This window comes from Trematomus bernacchii, unplaced genomic scaffold (assembly GCF_902827165.1).
Source record: "Trematomus bernacchii unplaced genomic scaffold, fTreBer1.1, whole genome shotgun sequence".
In the NCBI taxonomy this organism is placed as follows: Eukaryota; Metazoa; Chordata; class Actinopteri; order Perciformes; family Nototheniidae; genus Trematomus; species Trematomus bernacchii.
The window spans coordinates 189717-209048 of NW_022987775.1; the positions used below are offsets into that span (position 1 = coordinate 189717).

The 19332-nt window shown below is 42.5% G+C and overlaps 1 protein-coding gene across 1 annotated transcript; it reads left to right on the forward strand.

Annotated features, from left to right (window-relative positions):
- Nucleotides 1-7450: 7450 nt before the first annotated feature.
- LOC117497098 (nuclear factor 7, ovary-like) lies at nucleotides 7451-9759 on the forward strand (the record flags this gene model as incomplete). The annotated part of the gene is made up of 1 exon (XM_034148979.1): nucleotides 7451-9759. A coding segment is annotated over one exon (1425 nt), but the record flags the coding sequence as incomplete, so codon positions are not given.
- Nucleotides 9760-19332: the final 9573 nt, after the last annotated feature.

The following is a 19332-nucleotide window of genomic DNA, read 5'->3' on the forward strand; positions in this document are numbered from 1 at the left end:
TTCCCTTCACTCAGCCGCTCTCACGCTGCAGCCCGACACACACATCACACACACATAAAAGAGCTCTGTAATACATATCAGTGAGGCCTTTTGGAAGACAGATATTATTACTGTCCATTAAAGGGGCTCTTTTCCAGGTTCATATCAGTATGTAGTGTCTCTACTTTAAAGAGTCCTCTCCTGCTGATGTTTAGGTGTATATCAGTATGTACTGTCTCTACTTTAAAGAGTCCTCTCCTGCTGATGTTCAGGTGTATATCAGTATTTAGTGTCTCTACTTTAAAGAGTCCTCTCCTGCTGATGTTCAGGTGTATATCAGTATGTAGTGTCTCTACTTTAAAGAGTCCTCTCCTGCTGATGTTCAGGTGTATATCAGTATGTAGTGTTCTCTACTTTAAAGAGTCCTCTCCTGCTGATGTTCAGGTGTATATCAGTATGTAGTGTCTCTACTTTAAAGAGTCCTCTCCTCTGATGTTCAGGTGTATATCAGTATGTAGTGTCTCTACTTTAAAGAGTCCTCTCCTGCTGATGTTCAGGTGTATATCAGTATGTAGTGTCTCTACTTTAAAGAGTCCTCTCCTGCTGATGTTCAGGTGTATATCAGTATGTAGTGTCTCTACTTTAAAGAGTCCTCTCCTGCTGATGTTCTGGTGTATATCAGTATGTAGTGTCCTCTACTTTAAAGAGTCCTCTCCTGCTGATGTTCAGGTGTATATCAGTATGTAGTGTCTCTACTTTAAAGAGTCCTCTCCTGCTGATGTTCAGGTGTATATCAGTATGTAGTGTCTCTACTTTAAAGAGTCCTCTCCTGCTGATGTTCAGGTGTATATCAGTATGTAGTGACTCTACTTTAAAGAGTCCTCTCCTGCTGATGTTCAGGTGTATATCAGTATGTAGTGTCTCTACTTAAAGAGTCCTCTCCTGCTGATGTTCTGGTGTATATCAGTATGTAGTGTCTCTACTTTAAAGAGTCCTCTCTGCTGATATTCAGGTGTATATCAGTATGTTAGTGTCTCAACTTTAAAGAGTCCTCTCCTGCTGATGTTCAGGTGTATATCAGTATGTAGTGGGTCTCTACTATTTAAAGAGTCCTCTCCTGCCTGATGTTCAGGTGTATATCAGTATTTAGTGTCTGCTACTTTAAAAGAGTTCTCTCCTGCTGATGATCAGGTGTATATCAGTATTGTAGTGTCTCTACTGTAAAGAGTCCTTCTCCTGCTGATGTTCAGGTGTATATCAGTACCTGTAGTGTCTCTACTTTAAAAGAGTTCTCTTCCTGTCTGATGATCAGGTGTATATCAGTATATAGTGGTCTCTCCTTTAAAGAGTCCTCTCCTGCTGATGTTCAGGTGTATATCAGTATGTAGTGTCTCTACTTAAAGAGTCCTCTCCTACTGATGTTCAGGTGTATATCAGTATGTAGTGTCTCTACTTTAAAGAGTCCTCTCCTGCTGATGTTCAGGTGTATATCAGTATGTAGTGTCTCTACTTTAAAGAGTCCTCTCCTGCTGATGTTCAGGTGTATATCAGTATGTAGTGTCTCAACTTTAAAGAGTCCTCTCCTGCTGATGTTCAGGTGTATATCAGTATGTAGTGTCTCTACTTTAAAGAGTCCTCTCCTGCTGATGTTCAGGTGTATATCAGTATGTAGTGTCTTCTACTTTAAAGAGTTCTCTCCTGCTGATGATCAGGTGTATATCAGTATGTAGTGTCTCTACTTTAAAGAGTCCTCTCCTGCTGATGTTCAGGTGTATATCAGTATGTAGTGTCTCTACTTTAAAGAGTTCTCTCCTGCTGATGATCAGGTGTATATCAGTATGTAGTGTCTCTACTTTAAAGAGTCCTCTCCTGCTGATGTTCAGGTGTATATCAGTATGTAGTGTCTCTACTTTAAAGAGTCCTCTCCTACTGATGTTCAGGTGTATATCAGTATGTAGTGTCTCTACTTTAAAGAGTCCTCTCCTGCTGATGTTCAGGTGTATATCAGTATGTAGTGTCTCTACTTTAAAGAGTCCTCTCCTGCTGATGCTCAGGTGTATATCAGTATGTAGTGTCTCTACTTTAAAGAGTCCTCTCCTGCTGATGTTCAGGTGTATATCAGTATGTAGTGTCTCTACTTTAAAGAGTCCTCTCCTGCTGATGCTCAGGTGTATATCAGTATGTAGTGTCTCTACTTTAAAGAGTCCTCTCCTGCTGATGTTCAGGTGTATATCAGTATGTAGTGTCTCTACTTTAAAAGAGTCCTCTCCTGCTGATGTTCACGGTATATCAGTATGTAGTGTCTCTACTTTAAAGAGTCCTCTCCTGCTGATGTTCAGGTGTATATCAGTATGTAGTGTATCTACTTTAAAGAGTCCTCTCCTGCTGATGTTCAGGTGTATATCAGTATGTAGTGTCTCTACTTTAAAGAGTCCTCTCCTGCTGATGCTCAGGTGTATATCAGTATGTAGTGTCTCTACTTTAAAGAGTCCTCTCCTGCTGATGTTCAGGTGTATATCAGTATGTAGTGTCTCTACTTTAAAGAGTCCTCTCCTGCTGATGTTCACGTGTATATCAGTATGTAGTGTCTCTACTTTAAAGAGTCCTCTCCTGCTGATGTTCAGGTGTATATCAGTATGTAGTGTATCTACTTTAAAGAGTCCTCTCCTGCTGATGTTCAGGTGTATATCAGTATGTAGTGTATCTACTTTAAAGAGTCCTCTCCTGCTGATGTTCAGGTGTATATCAGTATGTAGTGTCTCTACTTTAAAGAGTCCTCTCCTGCTGATGTTCAGGTGTATATCAGTATGTAGTGTCTCTACTTTAAAGAGTCCTCTCCTGTTGATGTTCAGGTGTATATCAGTATGTAGTGTCTCTACATGTCTCCATGCTTTAATGTTAAAAAAAGCTCTTTATTTTTCTCTGTGCTGCAGCACCTCTTTTCACCCTCTGTCTGAAACCAGAGCCCAGTCTGCTCTGATTGGTGAGCTGGCTGGCTCTGTTGTGATTGGTCAACCGCTTAGAGATGTCCCGCCCCTTAGCCTATCACGTACAATGTGTTGGAGCGCTAGCCAATAGAAGCGCAAGTTTTACATAGGGATGTCACTATGTTCAGGAAGTAAAAAGGAGACGTTTCAGGCAGGGGGGGGGGGGGGGGGGAGAACAGGTATTTAAGCCTTTGCAGACCATTGACATGCACTAAAACCTATAGAACACACTACAGGAGAGGGAAAAACACAAGAAGCATAATAGGGCCTCTTTAAGTTATTAATTTAGTTGAGTTTGCAGGAATATGAAGTATAGAAAACACGAGTGTCTCTGAATCCTGTGGTATAAATAAACCGACTAACTCTCCTTCTTGCGTCTCCGTGGAAACGCACTTAACTCACATTAGCCACTAGCTTCCGTTAGCCTGTTGTCATGGTTACCGAGCTCATTCATTCTAAACACACAACACAAGGTCAGCCGTATAAAAACATGGCCTCCGATTGGCCGCTGAAGCATGGCAGGTAAATTGGGTATACAATAACTTCTAACAAGTTTCCATGACAACAGTAGATTCCACATCCTCCACTCACACTTTCAGGACAACAACAACATGTGTTATTTACACATTTAGTAGTATTATAGATTCCTCCTAGAGAGCTGTTTTGCCGTACTAATAAAGGGCTGGCGAACACAATAAAAGAGAGGTGCAGGAATGAGTCCCTAAAACCTAGAAAGGAGTCGAGAAAAAGCCTCAGTCCTCAAACACTCCGAAAACACATTATAAATCAAGCCTTTAAAACTATTCATAAACCTGAATCAATTATTTACACGTTTAAAGCTTAATATGTGATACGACTCATAACTGACACACACTGAGGTTCAGTTCAACTGAGAACAGCGAGCCTGTGGTGTGTGTGTGTGTGTGGTGTGTGTGGTGTGTGTGGTGTGTGTGTGTGTGGTGTGTGTGGTGTGTGTGTGTGTGTGTGTGTGTGGTGTGTGTGTGTGTGTGTGTGTGTGTGTGTGTGTGTGTGTGAGTGAGAGAGTGTGTGTGTAGGTAAAGTAAACACTGACACACATCACTGCCTGTTGTTTCAGTAAAGGATATATATATATGTGTGTGTGTGTGTGTGTGTGTGTGTGTGTGTGTGTGTGTGTGTGTGTGTGTGTGTGTGTGTGTGTGTTTATTGACTCCACATCCTGACTCTCATCCACACACTGATCCCTCTCATGCTGCTACTTCCTGTTTACATTTAAGCTACACACACACTTCACACTTCACACACTGCTGCGAGGGAATCCAATGAAATGAATTCACGTGTCACTGGATTGAAAGTCTTATTACCTAATAAACTTTTTTTTTTAAATAGAGCAGGAGCACCAAGAGTGGATTTTATTGGGGTTTTAATTATTGAATTTGATCTTATTCTTCATTTATTATTTTCTTCAATTCATCTATTTGAATTCTTATTTATAATGTTTTGATTATTCTTTATTTTCTCTGTTTGAGACCAGGCGCATATATAATAATATTTTGTGTTGATAAAGCGTTTAAATCTGGAGTCTCTCAGTTGTTGAAGGATAAAGACGAGAGGTATTTAAAGAGTTGTTTATTTACATATTGCATTTTATTGTATCAGGCAAGAACACACAGACCCTCCTTACATGGTAATGTTTACACTTCAGCGTGTGTGTGTGTGTGTGTGTGTGTGTGGGTCTGTGTGTGTGTGCATGTGTGTGTGTGTGTGGGTCTGTGTGTGTGTGCGTGTATGTGTGTGTGTGGGTCTGTGTGTGTGGGTCTGTGTGTGTGTGTTTCTACAGCAGCTACATATTTTAACCATCATTTCATATTCATTATTGTGTTGATAGTGTTCCTGCTGCCTTATTTTTTAGTTAGTAAAATATAAATGAATGTTTTATTCAGCAGTGGAGACACAGCGCCCTCTGGTGGTCAGGCAGCAGTGGAGACACAGCGCCCTCTGGTGGTCAGGCTGCAGTGGAGACACAGCGCCCTCTGGTGGTCAGGCTGCAGTGGAGACACAGCGCCCTCTGGTGGTCAGGCTGCAGTGGAGACACAGCGCCCTCTGGTGGTCAGGCTGCAGTGGAGACACAGCGCCCTCTGGTGGTCAGGCGGCAGTGGAGACACAGCGCCCTCTGGTGGTCAGGCTGCAGCTTACAGTCCAAACACTGTGAGGTAAAAAGTAATTATTAATATAAAATAAAATACACAACCCTTTAAAATTAGATTTTTTCTGCGTGTTCATTGTTGTGATTAATATAGGAGTTTAATTTAAAACACTGGGACACCTTACATGGACGTAACTGAGGGAAAAAACAATATATGTATAACTGTTATATTAGTAATATATATTAAACACTAGTAACCAGTGTAAATCCAAGGATTAGAGACGGTTGGATGCTGCTGTTTTGAGCATATGCAATATATTTATTTTCACTATGTTATTTATTTATGATTATCTTTAGGCTCAGCAAAGATTTGATGTCAGCTGTTGCTGTCTTTATTCTTTAGTTATACTGAAATAGAGCCCTGCTGTTATGTTAGGGCTTTTTCTTTGAATACACTTTTAAAATGTCGATACAGTAGCTGTCCTTTTTTTAAATGTCTATGCTTAAGTTGTTATAGGTGTTGCTATCTGCTTTGTTCTACATGCAAGTCAGTGAGTTCATTGGGTGGTATCAGAGAGATACAAGGGTCTGTCAATGCAATGAAAACAATTGGCCACAGCAAATCATTGATATTAAATATGTCATTTTTACTTTTGAATACTTCAGTACAAGGATGTATTGAATAATTTAAGTGATATATGTGTACACATATGAATCATTAGTCAATACAGGGCTACATTTGACTGAATTATAAAAGGTGGTCAAATGAAGAGCCGGTTGGGGAGGGAATGGGGGTGTCCCGTGCCCTTGCTCAAGGGCACCACGGCAGGGCAGGAGGTGGAACTGGGACCTCTCCAGTCCACACTCCATATTTTAGGTCTGGGTCGGGGACTTGAACCGGCGACCCTACAGCCTCCCAGTCCAAGCCCCTACCGACTGAGCCACTGCCATTTTATAGCTGTAAAATGAAACACAGTACTTCCAAGTAGCTGTGTTTGTGTTTACGGTAATAGTATTTAACTATAAAATAAAACACTACTGCCATTATAAAAAGTACTGTATTTTGTTATGGGTAATAGCCGGTTTCATCAAACTTACCTACCCTACCTTTAAGCAAGAAATAGAACTTAAATATAAAAAAAAAAAGTACTATCTAAAGTGTTTACATGCAAATCATCAATACAAATATATATTTTATACACTGATCATAAATATGACATATAGATCTCAAATGAAATGACAGCAGTCATATAAGATGCACTGTAGTAAAACAAACAACAATACATAACAGGTAAATACCTCAATCCTTCAAAATGTGTACTTGAAGTGCAGTACTTCCTCCACTGTAACTACATCATGTGTCATGTTGGGTAGTACATGAAGACTGATGGTAAATAAACTCTTGTATATTTAAAGTGTATTTAATAAATTGTTTAAGGTTTTAATGCAGAATGAAAGAGAAGCTTTACAGCAGGTAAGAATCTTGTTCTTGTTCTTGTTGACCTTCAGTGAGAAAGTTGAATGGGTAAGTGGATAGATCATGCGACTTCATTATGATGTCCTCTAATCCACACAACTGTAGACCGTGAAGGAAGGAGAAAGCACAAAGGCCCATTTGAATTTACCAATCATATTATTAGAATTATTTCAGTTTAAATTGTTGAAAAAGCTCGACTCTTTATTGTCATTTTAAAAAGGACATATTATTCTCATTTTCATACAGTATATCTGAATGTTGTGCTTTTACTGTGACATGTTAAATGCTTTAATGTTCAATAAGTGCTATATTTGTCTCACTGCCATAGATTCTCTTTCCATTGGAATGAGATATAACGAAGTGAGTTTTTTTGTGTCTCTGAGCTGCACCACAGCTTCTGTTCGAGCTGCCTGCAGACATTCTGGGAACAAAGAACCACAGCTTCTGTTCGAGCTGCCTGCAGACATTCTGGGAACAAAAGAACAAAAACTGTCCACTTCAAACTTTTATATATGAGCATTTTCCTTTTTATCCTACGTTGTTGTTTTTTTAAACGTGTTAAATTGTATGTGTTTTTCTTCAACAGATACCTGGACAAAGTCATCGTCCTGAACTGAATACCAAAGGACATTTCCCTCTGAAAGACATCCTGACTCCATCTGCTGGTGAATAAATGACATAGCAGCATTTCCTGATGTTGATAACTCACCCTGTGACGGAGGTGAGAGGAAACGAAAGTGGATTTTGACATTGTTGAACAGCGCTGAGACGCCATTACAGGGTGTGAGATTTCTGCTCGGAGACACGTTTGGAGTATATTTGGGGAGAAGTGGAGAGACTGTAAGTTGGTGAGTCCTGCTCTAGAAATAACTTTAATACCAAACGGCTGAGAAAATCGCTCTTGTTGAAAGTCGTCTGAGCTGCCATGTGTGTTCAGAGACTTTCAGAGATCCCGTGTCTCTGGGCTGTAACCACAGCTTCTGTTCGAGCTGCCTGCAGACATTCTGGGAACAAAGTAAGAACAAAAACTGTCCCATTTGTAAAAGAAAGTCCTCCAAAGATCCTGTGGGGAACTTTGCACTGAAGGAACTGTCTGACTCCTTTGCTGAGAGACAGAAAGCTGGATCATCTGAGACAGAAAAGGGAGAGAAGAAGGTGGAGGTGGTGTGTAGTAAACATCCAGAAGAGCCTAGATTGTTCTGTATGGATGAAGAGAGAGCTGTCTGTCCTGTCTGTGAGTTTTCTCTCCACCAGAGTCACAAGGTGGTTCCTGTAGAACAAGCAGTCAGTGAGCTGAAGGACCTGCTGACATCTGACTTAGAGTCTCTGGAGGACAAGAGGGACAAATACAAAGGAGTGGAGACAACATACAATGAAGTGATTCAAGTGTCCAAGAAGCAGCTGCTGTCCACAGAGAGGAAGATCAGAGCAGAGTTCATCAAGCTCCATCAGTTCCTGACAGAGGAAGAGGAGTCCAGACTGGCAGCTCTGAGGGACGAAGAGGAGCAGAAAGGGAAGACTATCAGCAGAGAGTTGAAGAGCATTCAGGAGCACATCTCCTCTCTGTCACACAGTATCTCTGTTGTTGAAGAAGAGCTGCAGAAACACAACGTGCCCTTCCTCAGCAGTTACAAAGCCACTCAGAGCAGAGCCAGAGTCCAGAGCTCACTGTCAGACCCACAGCTGCTCTCAGGAGCGCTGACAGATGTGGCCAAACACCTGGGCAACCTGTCCTTCAGAGTCTGGGAGAAGATGAAGGACCAGGTCCACTTCAGTCCTGTCCTTCTGGACCCAAACACTGCACACAGCTGGCTCTCTCTGTCTGATGATCTGACCAGTGTGAGACGTGGAGACACAGATCAGCAGCTTCCTGATAATCCAGAGAGATTCACTAACGGTGCTAGTGTTCTGGGCTCTGAGGGCTTCAGCTCAGGGAAACACAGCTGGGAGGTGGAGGTGGGAGATCATCCTCACTGGCTTATAGGTTTGACTAAAGAGTCAGCTGACAGGAAGGGAGATATAGGTGTCTCACCAGAAGATGGAATCTGGTGTTTATGGCATGGCGATGGAGAATACTATAATGGTGCTGGTGAGGCTGTCAGAGTGGAGAAGAATCTCCAGAGGATCAGAGTCCAGCTGGACTATGACAGGGGGGAGGTGTCCTTCTACGACCCTGAACACATGACTCCCATCTGCACTCACAGAGACACTTTCACTGAGAAACTCTTCCCATATTTCGGTATTGGAAAAGCTGGTGATGCTAAAACTGCTGAAATCAAAATCTGTCAGAGTGAGATTCCTCTGTGATGCTCAGGAGCGTTGGTTCAGACTTTATTCTGACTTCACTGTCCGTCTACATCTCTTTGGAACAATCAAGAAAAGAATCAACAGATGATGAGATATTAATCTTTGCATGACATTTTTACACATTATAATCAAAGAGTCAGTCAAAAACAAACAAAACAACTTGATTGTTTATTGCTATAGTTTATTTTGCATCATACTTTATTACAGTGTGTTTATAGTTTTCATTTAACTCACTGACACTTTATTAAAATCAGAAAATCATTTTAAAATATATTGAGGCATGATTGATGAATGTTCACATTTTGAATCCAAACATCTTTAAAAGAATGAATTTATTTTCTGTGTTTCTTTGTAATGGATGAAATGAGAAAGTTTGATTAAGTTTTGTGTGAATTCTTGAAGAAATGTAAGAAGTTTGTATATCGTGCTGAAACGTCATGAAATCAACCAAACTAACAAATCAAAGCTGTCAGTTCTCCTTTTATCAACATCTAGTTTCTAGTCAAACATCATGTTATAGCACGATAAGTTATCAGTTTAACTTTTTTATATTTTTGGGTCGTTTGATGAATTATTTTAAGATATGTTGTTTTTCTGCAGGGAGCAAGTCATTTAATACATTTAGTTTAATTATTTCATTCTTACAATGTTCTTTCGTTAGCCTATGTGACATTTTCAGTCCTATATAGATGGACAATAACATTTATGGTAATTGAAAATATCAATTTCTAATGAACTTAGAGGGAATAACAGCTGTATAATTAAGTGTAGTATTTTTGATGCTGCTTCAGATATCTTGTGATTAAATAACCAGCAGTTTAATTCAGAAATGTGTCTATGAGGTTGATTTCTGTTTCTGTAAATAAATAATCTGAACATCTTAACGATCTCTTCTTTAATGTATTGCATCCCTTCAAACATCTGTTTTAACCTTTACATTCATAGATGCCAAACTCCTGAACTCTCTGTCTCCTTGTGTGAAGTCATGTGACGGATGAACCTGCTGTAAACAAAGAAGCTCCCACCCTGATGAAGGAGACTCAGCAGAAAACATGTGAGGGGTAAAGCATGGCATACTGGAGCTGTGCCACATGTTTGATTTGATGGAGTTGTTTTGATTCTCTCTTAGAAACTGTCAGGAGTCACATTCACATTCTCCAACTCCACTGCAGCATTATAACAAATACAAAGTACCTTCAACATTAAAAACAGTAAGCATTACAATAATTTCCTGCAAAGTACATCTTTAACCCTTGTGTTGTGTTCGAAAGCTGTTACCGTTCATGGTGTTCGCGGGTCAGTTTTGACCCATGATTTATTTCAGTCCAAAACACACACAAAAAATGACTATCTTCCAATATTGTTTTAACTACATCATAACTAACTTATAATGTATTCATAACCGAACAATCCTGTTGTAATATCTGCTGCCTGAAGGAACTCTTCACATGGACGCTAGGACCAAAGTGACGGGGGACTAATGGTGTAGTGAGGCTCTCTTATATTCATCTCATTCATAAGTCATATCCAGAGGTGGGAGAAGAAGTATTCAAATCTAATACTTAAGTAAAAGTAGAAGTACCAGAGTGTAGGAATAATATGTTACAGTAAAAGTCCTGCATTACAAATGTTCCTCAAGTAAAAGTAGAAAAGTATTAGCATCAAAATATAGTTAAAGTAGCGACAGTGAGGGTTAGGGTTAGGGTTAGGGTTGGGTTAGGGTTAGGGTTAGGGTTAGCTTAGGTAAAGACCACCAGATCTCCCCATGTCGCCCAACGGCATTCATGGTTATACAGAGATCCAAGGAGAGGCACGGGCCATTCGATAACGCGTCGGCGCTTACCCTAGCTTAGCATCATGACTGAGTCATAAATATAAAGGGTGTAAAGTGTACAAGGTAATGTTGAGCTTGAAAGACAGAGACGAGGCGGTAAGCCGATGGTCACGGAAACAACCAGCCCTCCAAGAATGGCGGTTTCTCTGTAAACCCGTTAACCTCCCGAAAGACCCCAAGGGGGCTCGAGAGGGGAAGGGGTTTAGGAAGCAAAGAATGAAAATAGCGAGAATGTGGTTTTGTTATTTTTGAGGTTTAGGTAAAAGTGTACCATTGATTGATTTTAGTGGTTTGAATTGAAAGTTAAATAGCTATTTGTGGAGATGCGTTTTAAGATTAGGTAAGGAGCCAGAGTGGTTAGGGTTAGTGGTTAAAATAAAAGGGTTAGGTTTTTGTAAAGGCCACCAGATCTCCCCATGTCGCCCGACGACTTCATGGTTATACAGAGATCCAAGGAGAGGCACGGGCCATTCGATAACGTGTCGGCGCCTACCCTAGCTTAGTACCATAGACTGAGTCATAAATATGAAGGGTGTGAAGTGGATAAGGTAAGTTAAGTTTGAAGAACAGAGTCGAGGAGGCTAGCTGTGGTTACGGCGGACACCCCCCCCCCCCGCGCCAAAATGGCCGTCTCCGTTTTAACCCGTTTACGGCTCGTCAGACCCCGAAGGACTTGAGCGGAGGAGGGGTTAGGAGTGGAGAGAGCAGAATGAAAAAGTGGGTAGAGAGAATGTGGTTTTCTAAATTAATTTTGAGTTTGGAGATTTAGGTAAAAAGTGTACCATTAGTTAATTTTAATGGTTTGAATTGAGAGTTAAATAGTGAAGCTATTTGTGGAGATGTATTTTAGGATTAGGTAAGGAGTCAGAGTTTAGGTTTAGGCAGCAAAGCTTGATTAGTTAGGTTTAGAATTGGATAAGGAGCCAGAGTTTAGGTTCAGGCAGTAAAGTTCGATTGGTTAGGTTTAGAATTGGGTAAGGGGCCAGAGTTTAGGTTTAGGCGGCAAGGTTCGATTGGTTAGGTTTAGGGTTAGGGTTAAGGTTAGGTAAAAAGATTTGGATCTCACTGCCGTAGGCAGTGATATCGATGCACTCTCCGTCGTAGATTAAGTCCAGGTGTAATCATATCTCACTCAAGTACCTCTCGTAAACTGTTTCGGATAAAAATTATGTTTAAGGTGACATATCATGGTAGTGTTTATACTGTCACCCACATTAAAAATTCACACATCTTCAGTAGATAACCCAGATATCATTGATTGTTTCGGCCATTACATCCATACAATCTCCTCTTAGGAATGGCCGTGCATGGGGAGATCATTCCCAGCACTGTGCGTCTCAAAAAATTGCAGCTGTGCGAGCAGGCTTCAGCATGCAGAAGGACAGGCTGACCGGAACAGAGTGAGCCTAGGAGATGGCTTCCCTCTTATATAGCAGGGGCGGAGCCCCGTGAAGCTGTCGTATACTCCCTTTTAATACGAGCCTGGAGATGGCTTCTGAATTAATTATGGGACGCGCCTCGTGAAGCTGCCGTATTTTCCCGTGAGCAGGTAAGTAACGTGTCGTATACTCCCTTTTAAAACGAGCCTGGAGATGGCTTCTGAATTAATTATGGGACGCGCCTCGTGAAGCTGCCGTATTTTCCCGTGAGTAGGTAAGTAACGTGTCGTATACTCCCTTTTAAAACGAGCCTGGAGATGGCTTCTGAATTAATTATGGGACGCGCCTCGTGAAGCTGCCGTATTTTCCCGTGAGCAGGTAAGTAACGTGTCGTATACTCCCTTTTAAAACGAGCCTGGAGATGGCTTCTGAATTAATTATGGGACGCGCCTCGTGAAGCTGCCGTATTTTCCCGTGAGCAGGTAAGTAACGTGTTCCAGTGTGTGGGCTTACTTTTTAGCTTTCCAACACAGATCGGGCTAAGAGCGTAGGCCACCATTTTAGGTTCAGGCCTGGGGGCCACCATCTTAGGGTTAGGCGTGGAGATGAGATGGTTAGGGTTAGGGTTAGAATTGGGTAAGGGGCCAGAGTTTAAGTTTAGGCGGCAAGGTTCGATTGGTTAGGTTTAGGGTTAGGGTTAAGGTTAGGGTTAGGTTTAGAATTGGGTAAGGGGCCAGAGTTTAAGTTTAGGCGGCAAGGTTCGATTGGTTAGGTTTAGGGTTAAGGTTAGGGTTAGGTTTAGAATTGGGTAAGGAGCCAGAGTTTAGGTTCAGGCAGCAAAGCCCGATTGGTTAGGGTTAGAATTAGGTAAGGGGCCAGAGTTTAAGTTTAGGCAGCAAGGCTCGATTGGTTAGGGTTAGGGTTAGGTTTAGAATTGGGTAAGGAACTAGAGTTTAGGGTTAGGGTTAGGGTTAGGGTTAGGGTTAGGGTTAGGGTTAGGGTTAGGGTTAGGCGTTAGAAATGTTGAATCCTGTCACCGTGAAACGGCGGCAGGATCGAATGCTCTCTCCGTCGTTGTCACACATCAAGGCATGTTCACCTCTCATTCAGGCCCCTGGGATACACTGTGTCGAATCTGGCTATCCAAAGTCTCTCACCTCTCCGTCTCTGGGCCACAGACCATCTGGAGTTGGACTCCAGGACCGCTGCTTGAACGGATTGCCATCCATGGAGCAGGAAGTGAGTAACCAAGGGAGTAAGTGTGTTTTTTCTTTTCAAAATATTATGTCTGTGTTGGGTGAATCGTATTGAAATTGTATTGCCAGTTTCACCCACATACTGTAATCCACAATGTTTACATGTAATGAGGTAAACACAGTTTTTAGATTGTAGACTGCCCCGATCCTGTGTTTTAAAAACATTGTTATTGGATTTGCTGCGCAACCAGATTTGTTGCTGAAAAAAATCACCATGACCTCTGGAATTTGGGGTCAATATGGGTTGTATTTTAGCTTTGACCAAGTACGACTGCAGGTTTCTGTTTTTCCTAAACGCTGCAATAATAGTGTGGTCTTGTAGAATGTCCGTATTAGCTATAATGTTTTGGAAGTTGGATTTGATGACTCTTACTAATTTAACAGCTGACTGGGAATATGTAGTTATAAAAGGCAATTTGGAGGAGACCGAAATGGGTTTCGTCTGTTGAAATGTTCTAAAGCAAGTTCTTAGAAAGGAGCGAGTATACCCTCTAGAGAACAATGCTCCAAAGAGCGTTTTGGTGGCCATAATGAAATCATCTCTGTTGCTGCATATTCTATGGAATCTCAAAAGTTGTGATTTAACCAATCCCGCGTAAGTGTGATTCGGATGGTGGCTAGTTTTGTGGAGCAGGGCGTGGGTGTCTGTCTCTTTAAAAAATACTTTGGCATCCAATTGATGTGTATTATGGAAATTGATTCCTTTGAAAGTGGTGGTGTCCAGAAAGTCCACTGAGGTGTAGCTGGTGATGTATTTAAGTGAGATGGATTTGTTGTGGTTGTTTAGAGTGGTTACAAATGAGTCAAAATCCTCTTTTGAGTGAGACCAAACACCCCAGATGTCGTCCAGATATCTGAAATAGTGTTTGGGAGTCTTTTGGCAGGAGGAAAGGGCAGAAGTTTCCCATTCTGCCATAAAAATGTTCGCATAGGCCGGTGCGAACTTCTTTCCCATAGCAGTGCCTTTAATCTGCAGAAAGAAATCTCCATTGAATTCAAAGTCATTACGTGTCAAATTGATTTCTAATAATTGTAGTAATTCCTTATCTGGTCTTTTTTTATTAGGGTGTTTCCGAAATATGTTTTTTATGGCTTGTATGCCTTCTTGGATGTCAATGTTTGTATATAAGCTATCTACATCCATGGTGAATAGCATGGCGTCCTGAGGTACATCGAGTAGTCTAATTTTTCTTAAGAAGTCATAGGTGTCCTTTATGTAGCTGGCGTGGATGAAGGAGAGAGGATAGAGGAAAAAATCAATGAACTCGGCCGTGCGGTAGGTTTCGCTGCTGCAATCCGACACTATGGGTCTGCCAGGAGGAATTTCATAAGGTAAGGACCATTTGTGTCTTTCCTTGTGAATCTTTGGCAGCATGTAAAATAGTCTGGCCCTGGGTACATTGGTGCCTGATAGAAACTTCATTTGCTTGGCATTAATGAATTTTTTGTCATAAAGTGTTTGTAAGATCTTGTCAACTGATTTGATTGTGTCCAGATAAATTGGTTTGTTCAATTTGGAATAATAGTTGATATCCGATAATTGTCTGTATCCCTCCCATAGGTACTGGTCCCGGTCCATAACAACAACTACGCTGCCTTTATCGGCTGGCTTAATGATGATCTGTTTGTTGTTGCTGAGCTCCTGTAATGCTGCAACCTCCTCTGGACAGAGGTTCGGTTGGACACGGAGCATCTGGAAGCTGCTATCAAAGTGGTTAATATCAGCTGCGATGAGAGTGGTGAGTTGCGCCGGAAGTGTGCCCGCGGCGGGAACCCAGTGCGATTTGGGAGTAAATGGAGGTGGGACAGAATCTTTTTTGTGTTCAAAATATGTTGCTAATTTCAATTTCCTGTGGTACTGTTGTAAATCCCACCTGCCTTGCTCGATAAGATTTGTGTTACTACCTTTTGTAGGGATGAAATTTAGACCCCTGTTTAAGAGTGAGATCTGCGGGGGAGTCAATGTGACGTGTTTGGATAATATTAGAACGTTTTTATTCCCCTCCTGTAAAGGCAGATTTGAGGGGACATTTAGTTTACCTGCTTACACCAGTGTTGCAGCATGAGTTTGGCGGTGGATTTTGTCCAATGGACCTGATCCTTTTCGGTCCCAAATGACCAGCTTGGCAGCTGTGGTATGTGCTTGAGATGTATTTCGATGTAGTCATTTAGCTCTAGCAAATGTTTTTGTTCATGATGTGGCAGAAGGTAAGAGTAATTGATTATAGGTATCCAGATTGCTGCCTGTGGGAACCTCAACTTAGGGTTAGGGTTAGGGTTAGGGTTAGGGTAAGGGTAAGGGTTAGGGTTAGGGTTAGGGTTAGGGTTAGGGGTTAGGGTTAGGGTTAGGGTTAGGGTTAGGGGTTAGGGTTAGGGTTAGGGTTAGGTTTTTGTAAGGGCCACCAGATCTCCCCATGTCGCCCGACGACTTCATGGTTATACAGAGATCCAAGGAGAGGCACGGGCCATTCGATAACGTGTCGGCGCCTACCCTAGCTTAGTACCATAGACTGAGTCATAAATATGAAGGGTGTGAAGTGGATAAGGTAAATTAAGTTTGAAACACAGAGACGGGGGGGCTAGCTGTGGTTAGGGTTAGGGTTAGGGTTAGGGTTAGGGTTAGGGTTAGGGTTAGGTTTTGTAAAGGCCACCAGATCTCCCCATGTCGTCCGACGACTTCATGGTTATACAGAGATCCAAGGAGAGGCACGGGCCATTCGATAACGTGTCGGCGCCTACCCTAGCTTAGCATCATGACTGAGTCATAAATATAAAGGGTGTAAAGTGTACAAGGTAATATTGAGCTTGAAGGACAGAGACCAGGCGGTAAGCTGTAAAAACGGCAACAACCGGCCCTCCAGGAATGGCGGTTTCTCTGTAAACCCGTTATCTTCCCGAAAGACCCCAAGGGGGCTCGAGAGGGGAAGGGGTTTATGAAGCAAAGAATGAAAATAGCGAGAGTGTGGTTTTATTATTTTTGAGGTTAGGTAAAAGTGTACCATTGATTGATTATAGTAGTTTAAATTGAAAGTTTAGGCGGCAAGGTTCGATTGGTTAGGTTTAGGGTTAGGGTTAAGGTTAGGGTTAGGGTTAGAATTGGGTGAGGGGCCAGAGTTTAAGTTTAGGCGGCAAGGTTCGATTGGTTAGGTTTAGGGTTAGGGTTAAGGTTAGGGTTAGGGTTAGAATTGGGTGAGGGGCCAGAGTTTAAGTTTAGGCGGCAAGGTTCGATTGGTTAGGTTTAGGGTTAGGGTTAAGGTTAGGGTTAGGTTTAGAATTGGGTAAGGGGCCAGAGTTTAAGTTTAGGCGGTTAGGGTTAGGGTTAGGGTTAGGGTTAGGGTTAGGGGTTAGGGTTAGGGTTAGGGGTAGGGTTAGGGGTAGGGTTAGGGGTAGGGTTAGGGTTAGGGGTAGGGTTAGGGTTAGGGTTAGGGGTAGGGTTAGGGTTAGGGTTAGGGGTAGGGGTTAGGGGTAGGGGTAGGGTTAGGGTTAGGGTTAGGGTTAGGTGAGAAATTTGGATCCGACTGCCGTAGGCAGACGGAACGGTGCACACTCCGTCGTAGATTCAGTACAGGTGTAATCATGTCTCACTTCCAGTTCCTCTCGTAAACTGTTTCGGATAAAAATTATGTTTAAGATGTCATATCACGATAGTGTTTATACTGACATCCACATTAAAAATTCACACATCTTCAGTAGAAGACCCAGATATCATTGAATGTTTCAGCCATTACATCCATACATTCTCCTCTGGGGGTGGCCCTGCATGGGGGGATCACTTCCCAGCAGTGTGCGTCTTAAAAATTGTAGCTGTGCGAGTAGGCCTCAGCGTGCAGGAGACAATTTAGCCGGAACAGAGTGAGCCTGTGAGATGGCGTCACTCTTATATAGCAGGGCGGGGCCTCGTGAAGCCACCGTATATTCCCTTTCAAACAGAGCCTGAAGATGGCCTCTGAATTAATTTTGGGATGAGCCTTATGAGGCTTCCCTATACTCCCGTGAGCAGGTAAGTATGTGCGACGTGTTCCATTGTGTGGGCTTAATTTTTAGCTTTCCAACACGGATCAGGCTATGCGCGTGGACCACCATCTTAGGTTCAGGTCAGTAGGCCACCATCTTAGGGTTAGGCACGCAGCTGAGATGGTTAGGGTTAGGGCTAGACGGAAGGAGAGTGTGTTAAGAGGAGCTAAGCAGATCTCCACACAGCAGCTACGGAGTCCTGGACATGAGATCAAACACACTGGACCTCCTCATGAGGAACCGGCTAGTTAGGTGAGAAATTTGGATCCGACTGCCGTAGGCAGACGGAACGGTGCACACTCCGTCGTAGATTCAGTACAGGTGTAATCATGTCTCACTTCCAGTTCCTCTCGTAAACTGTTTCGGATAAAAATTATGTTTAAGATGTCATATCACGATAGTGTTTATACTGACATCCACATTAAAAATTCACACATCTTCAGTAGAAAACCCAGATATCATTGAATGTTTCAGCCATTACATCCATACATTCTCCTCTGGGGGTGGCCCTGCATGGGGGGATCACTTCCCAGCAGTGTGCGTCTTAAAAATTGTAGCTGTGCGAGTAGGCCTCAGCGTGCAGGAGACAATTTAGCCGGAACAGAGTGAGCCTGTGAGATGGCGTCACTCTTATATAGCAGGGCGGGGCCTCGTGAAGCCACCGTATATTCCCTTTCAAACAGAGCCTGAAGATGGCCTCTGAATTAATTTTGGGATGAGCCTTATGAGGCTTCCCTATACTCCCGTGAGCAGGTAAGTATGTGCGACGTGTTCCATTGTGTGGGCTTAATTTTTAGCTTTCCAACACGGATCAGGCTATGCGCGTGGACCACCATCTTAGGTTCAGGTCAGTAGGCCACCATCTTAGGGTTAGGCACGCAGCTGAGATGGTTAGGGTTAGGGCTAGACGGAAGGAGAGTGTGTTAAGAGGAGCTAAGCAGATCTCCACACAGCAGCTACGGAGGGTTAGGGTTAGGGTTAGGGTTAGGGGTTAGGGGTTAGGGGTTAGGGTTAGGGTTAGGGTTAGGGTTAGGGTTAGGGTTAGGGTTAGGTTAGGTAAAGACCACCAGATCTCCCCATGTCGCCCGACGACTTCATGGTTATACAGAGATCCAAGGAGAGGCACGGGCCATTCGATAACGTGTCGGCGCCTACCCTAGCTTAGCATCATGACTGAATCATAAATATGAAAGTTGCAGTAGTAGACAGGGGTAATTTAAGCTTGAAGGACAGAGACGAGGAGCTTAGCGGTGGTTACCGCGGATGTCTCCCCTTGCCGCTTTGGCCGTATCCGTTTTTAACCCGTTTCCTATCGTCACACACAAAGGAGTTCGTTCGGAAAGGGGTCAGAAAAAGAGTAGAATGAAAAAGTGGAGAGAGAAAATGTGGTTTCATTAATTTAGAGTTTTGAGATTTAGATGAAAAGTGTACCATTAGTTAATTTTAATGGTTTGAATTGAGAGTTAAATAGTAAAGCTATTTGTGGAGATGTATTTTAAGATTAGGTAAGGAGTCAGAGTTTAGGTTTTAGGTAGCAAAGCTTGATTAGTTAGGTTTAGAATTGGATGAGGAGCCAGAGTTTAGGTTCAGGCAGTAAAGTTCGGTTGGTTGGTTTAGAATTGGGTAAGGGGCCAGAGTTTAAGTTTAGGCGGCAAGGTTCGATTGGTTAAGTTTAGGGTTAGGGTTGGGGTTAAGGTTAGGGTTAAGTTTAGAATTGGGTAAGGGGCCAGAGTTTAAGTTTAGGCGGCAAGGTTCGATTGGTTAAGTTTAGGGTTAGGGTTGGGGTTAAGGTTAAGTTTAGAATTGGGTAAGGGGCCAGAGTTTAAGTTTAGGCGGCAATGTTCGATTGGTTAGGTTTAGGGTTAAGGTTAAGGTTAGGGTTAGGTTTAGAATTGGGTAAGGGGCCAGAGTTTAAGTTTAGGCGGCAAGGTTCGATTGGTTAGGTTTAGGGTTAGGGTTAAGGTTAGGGTTAGA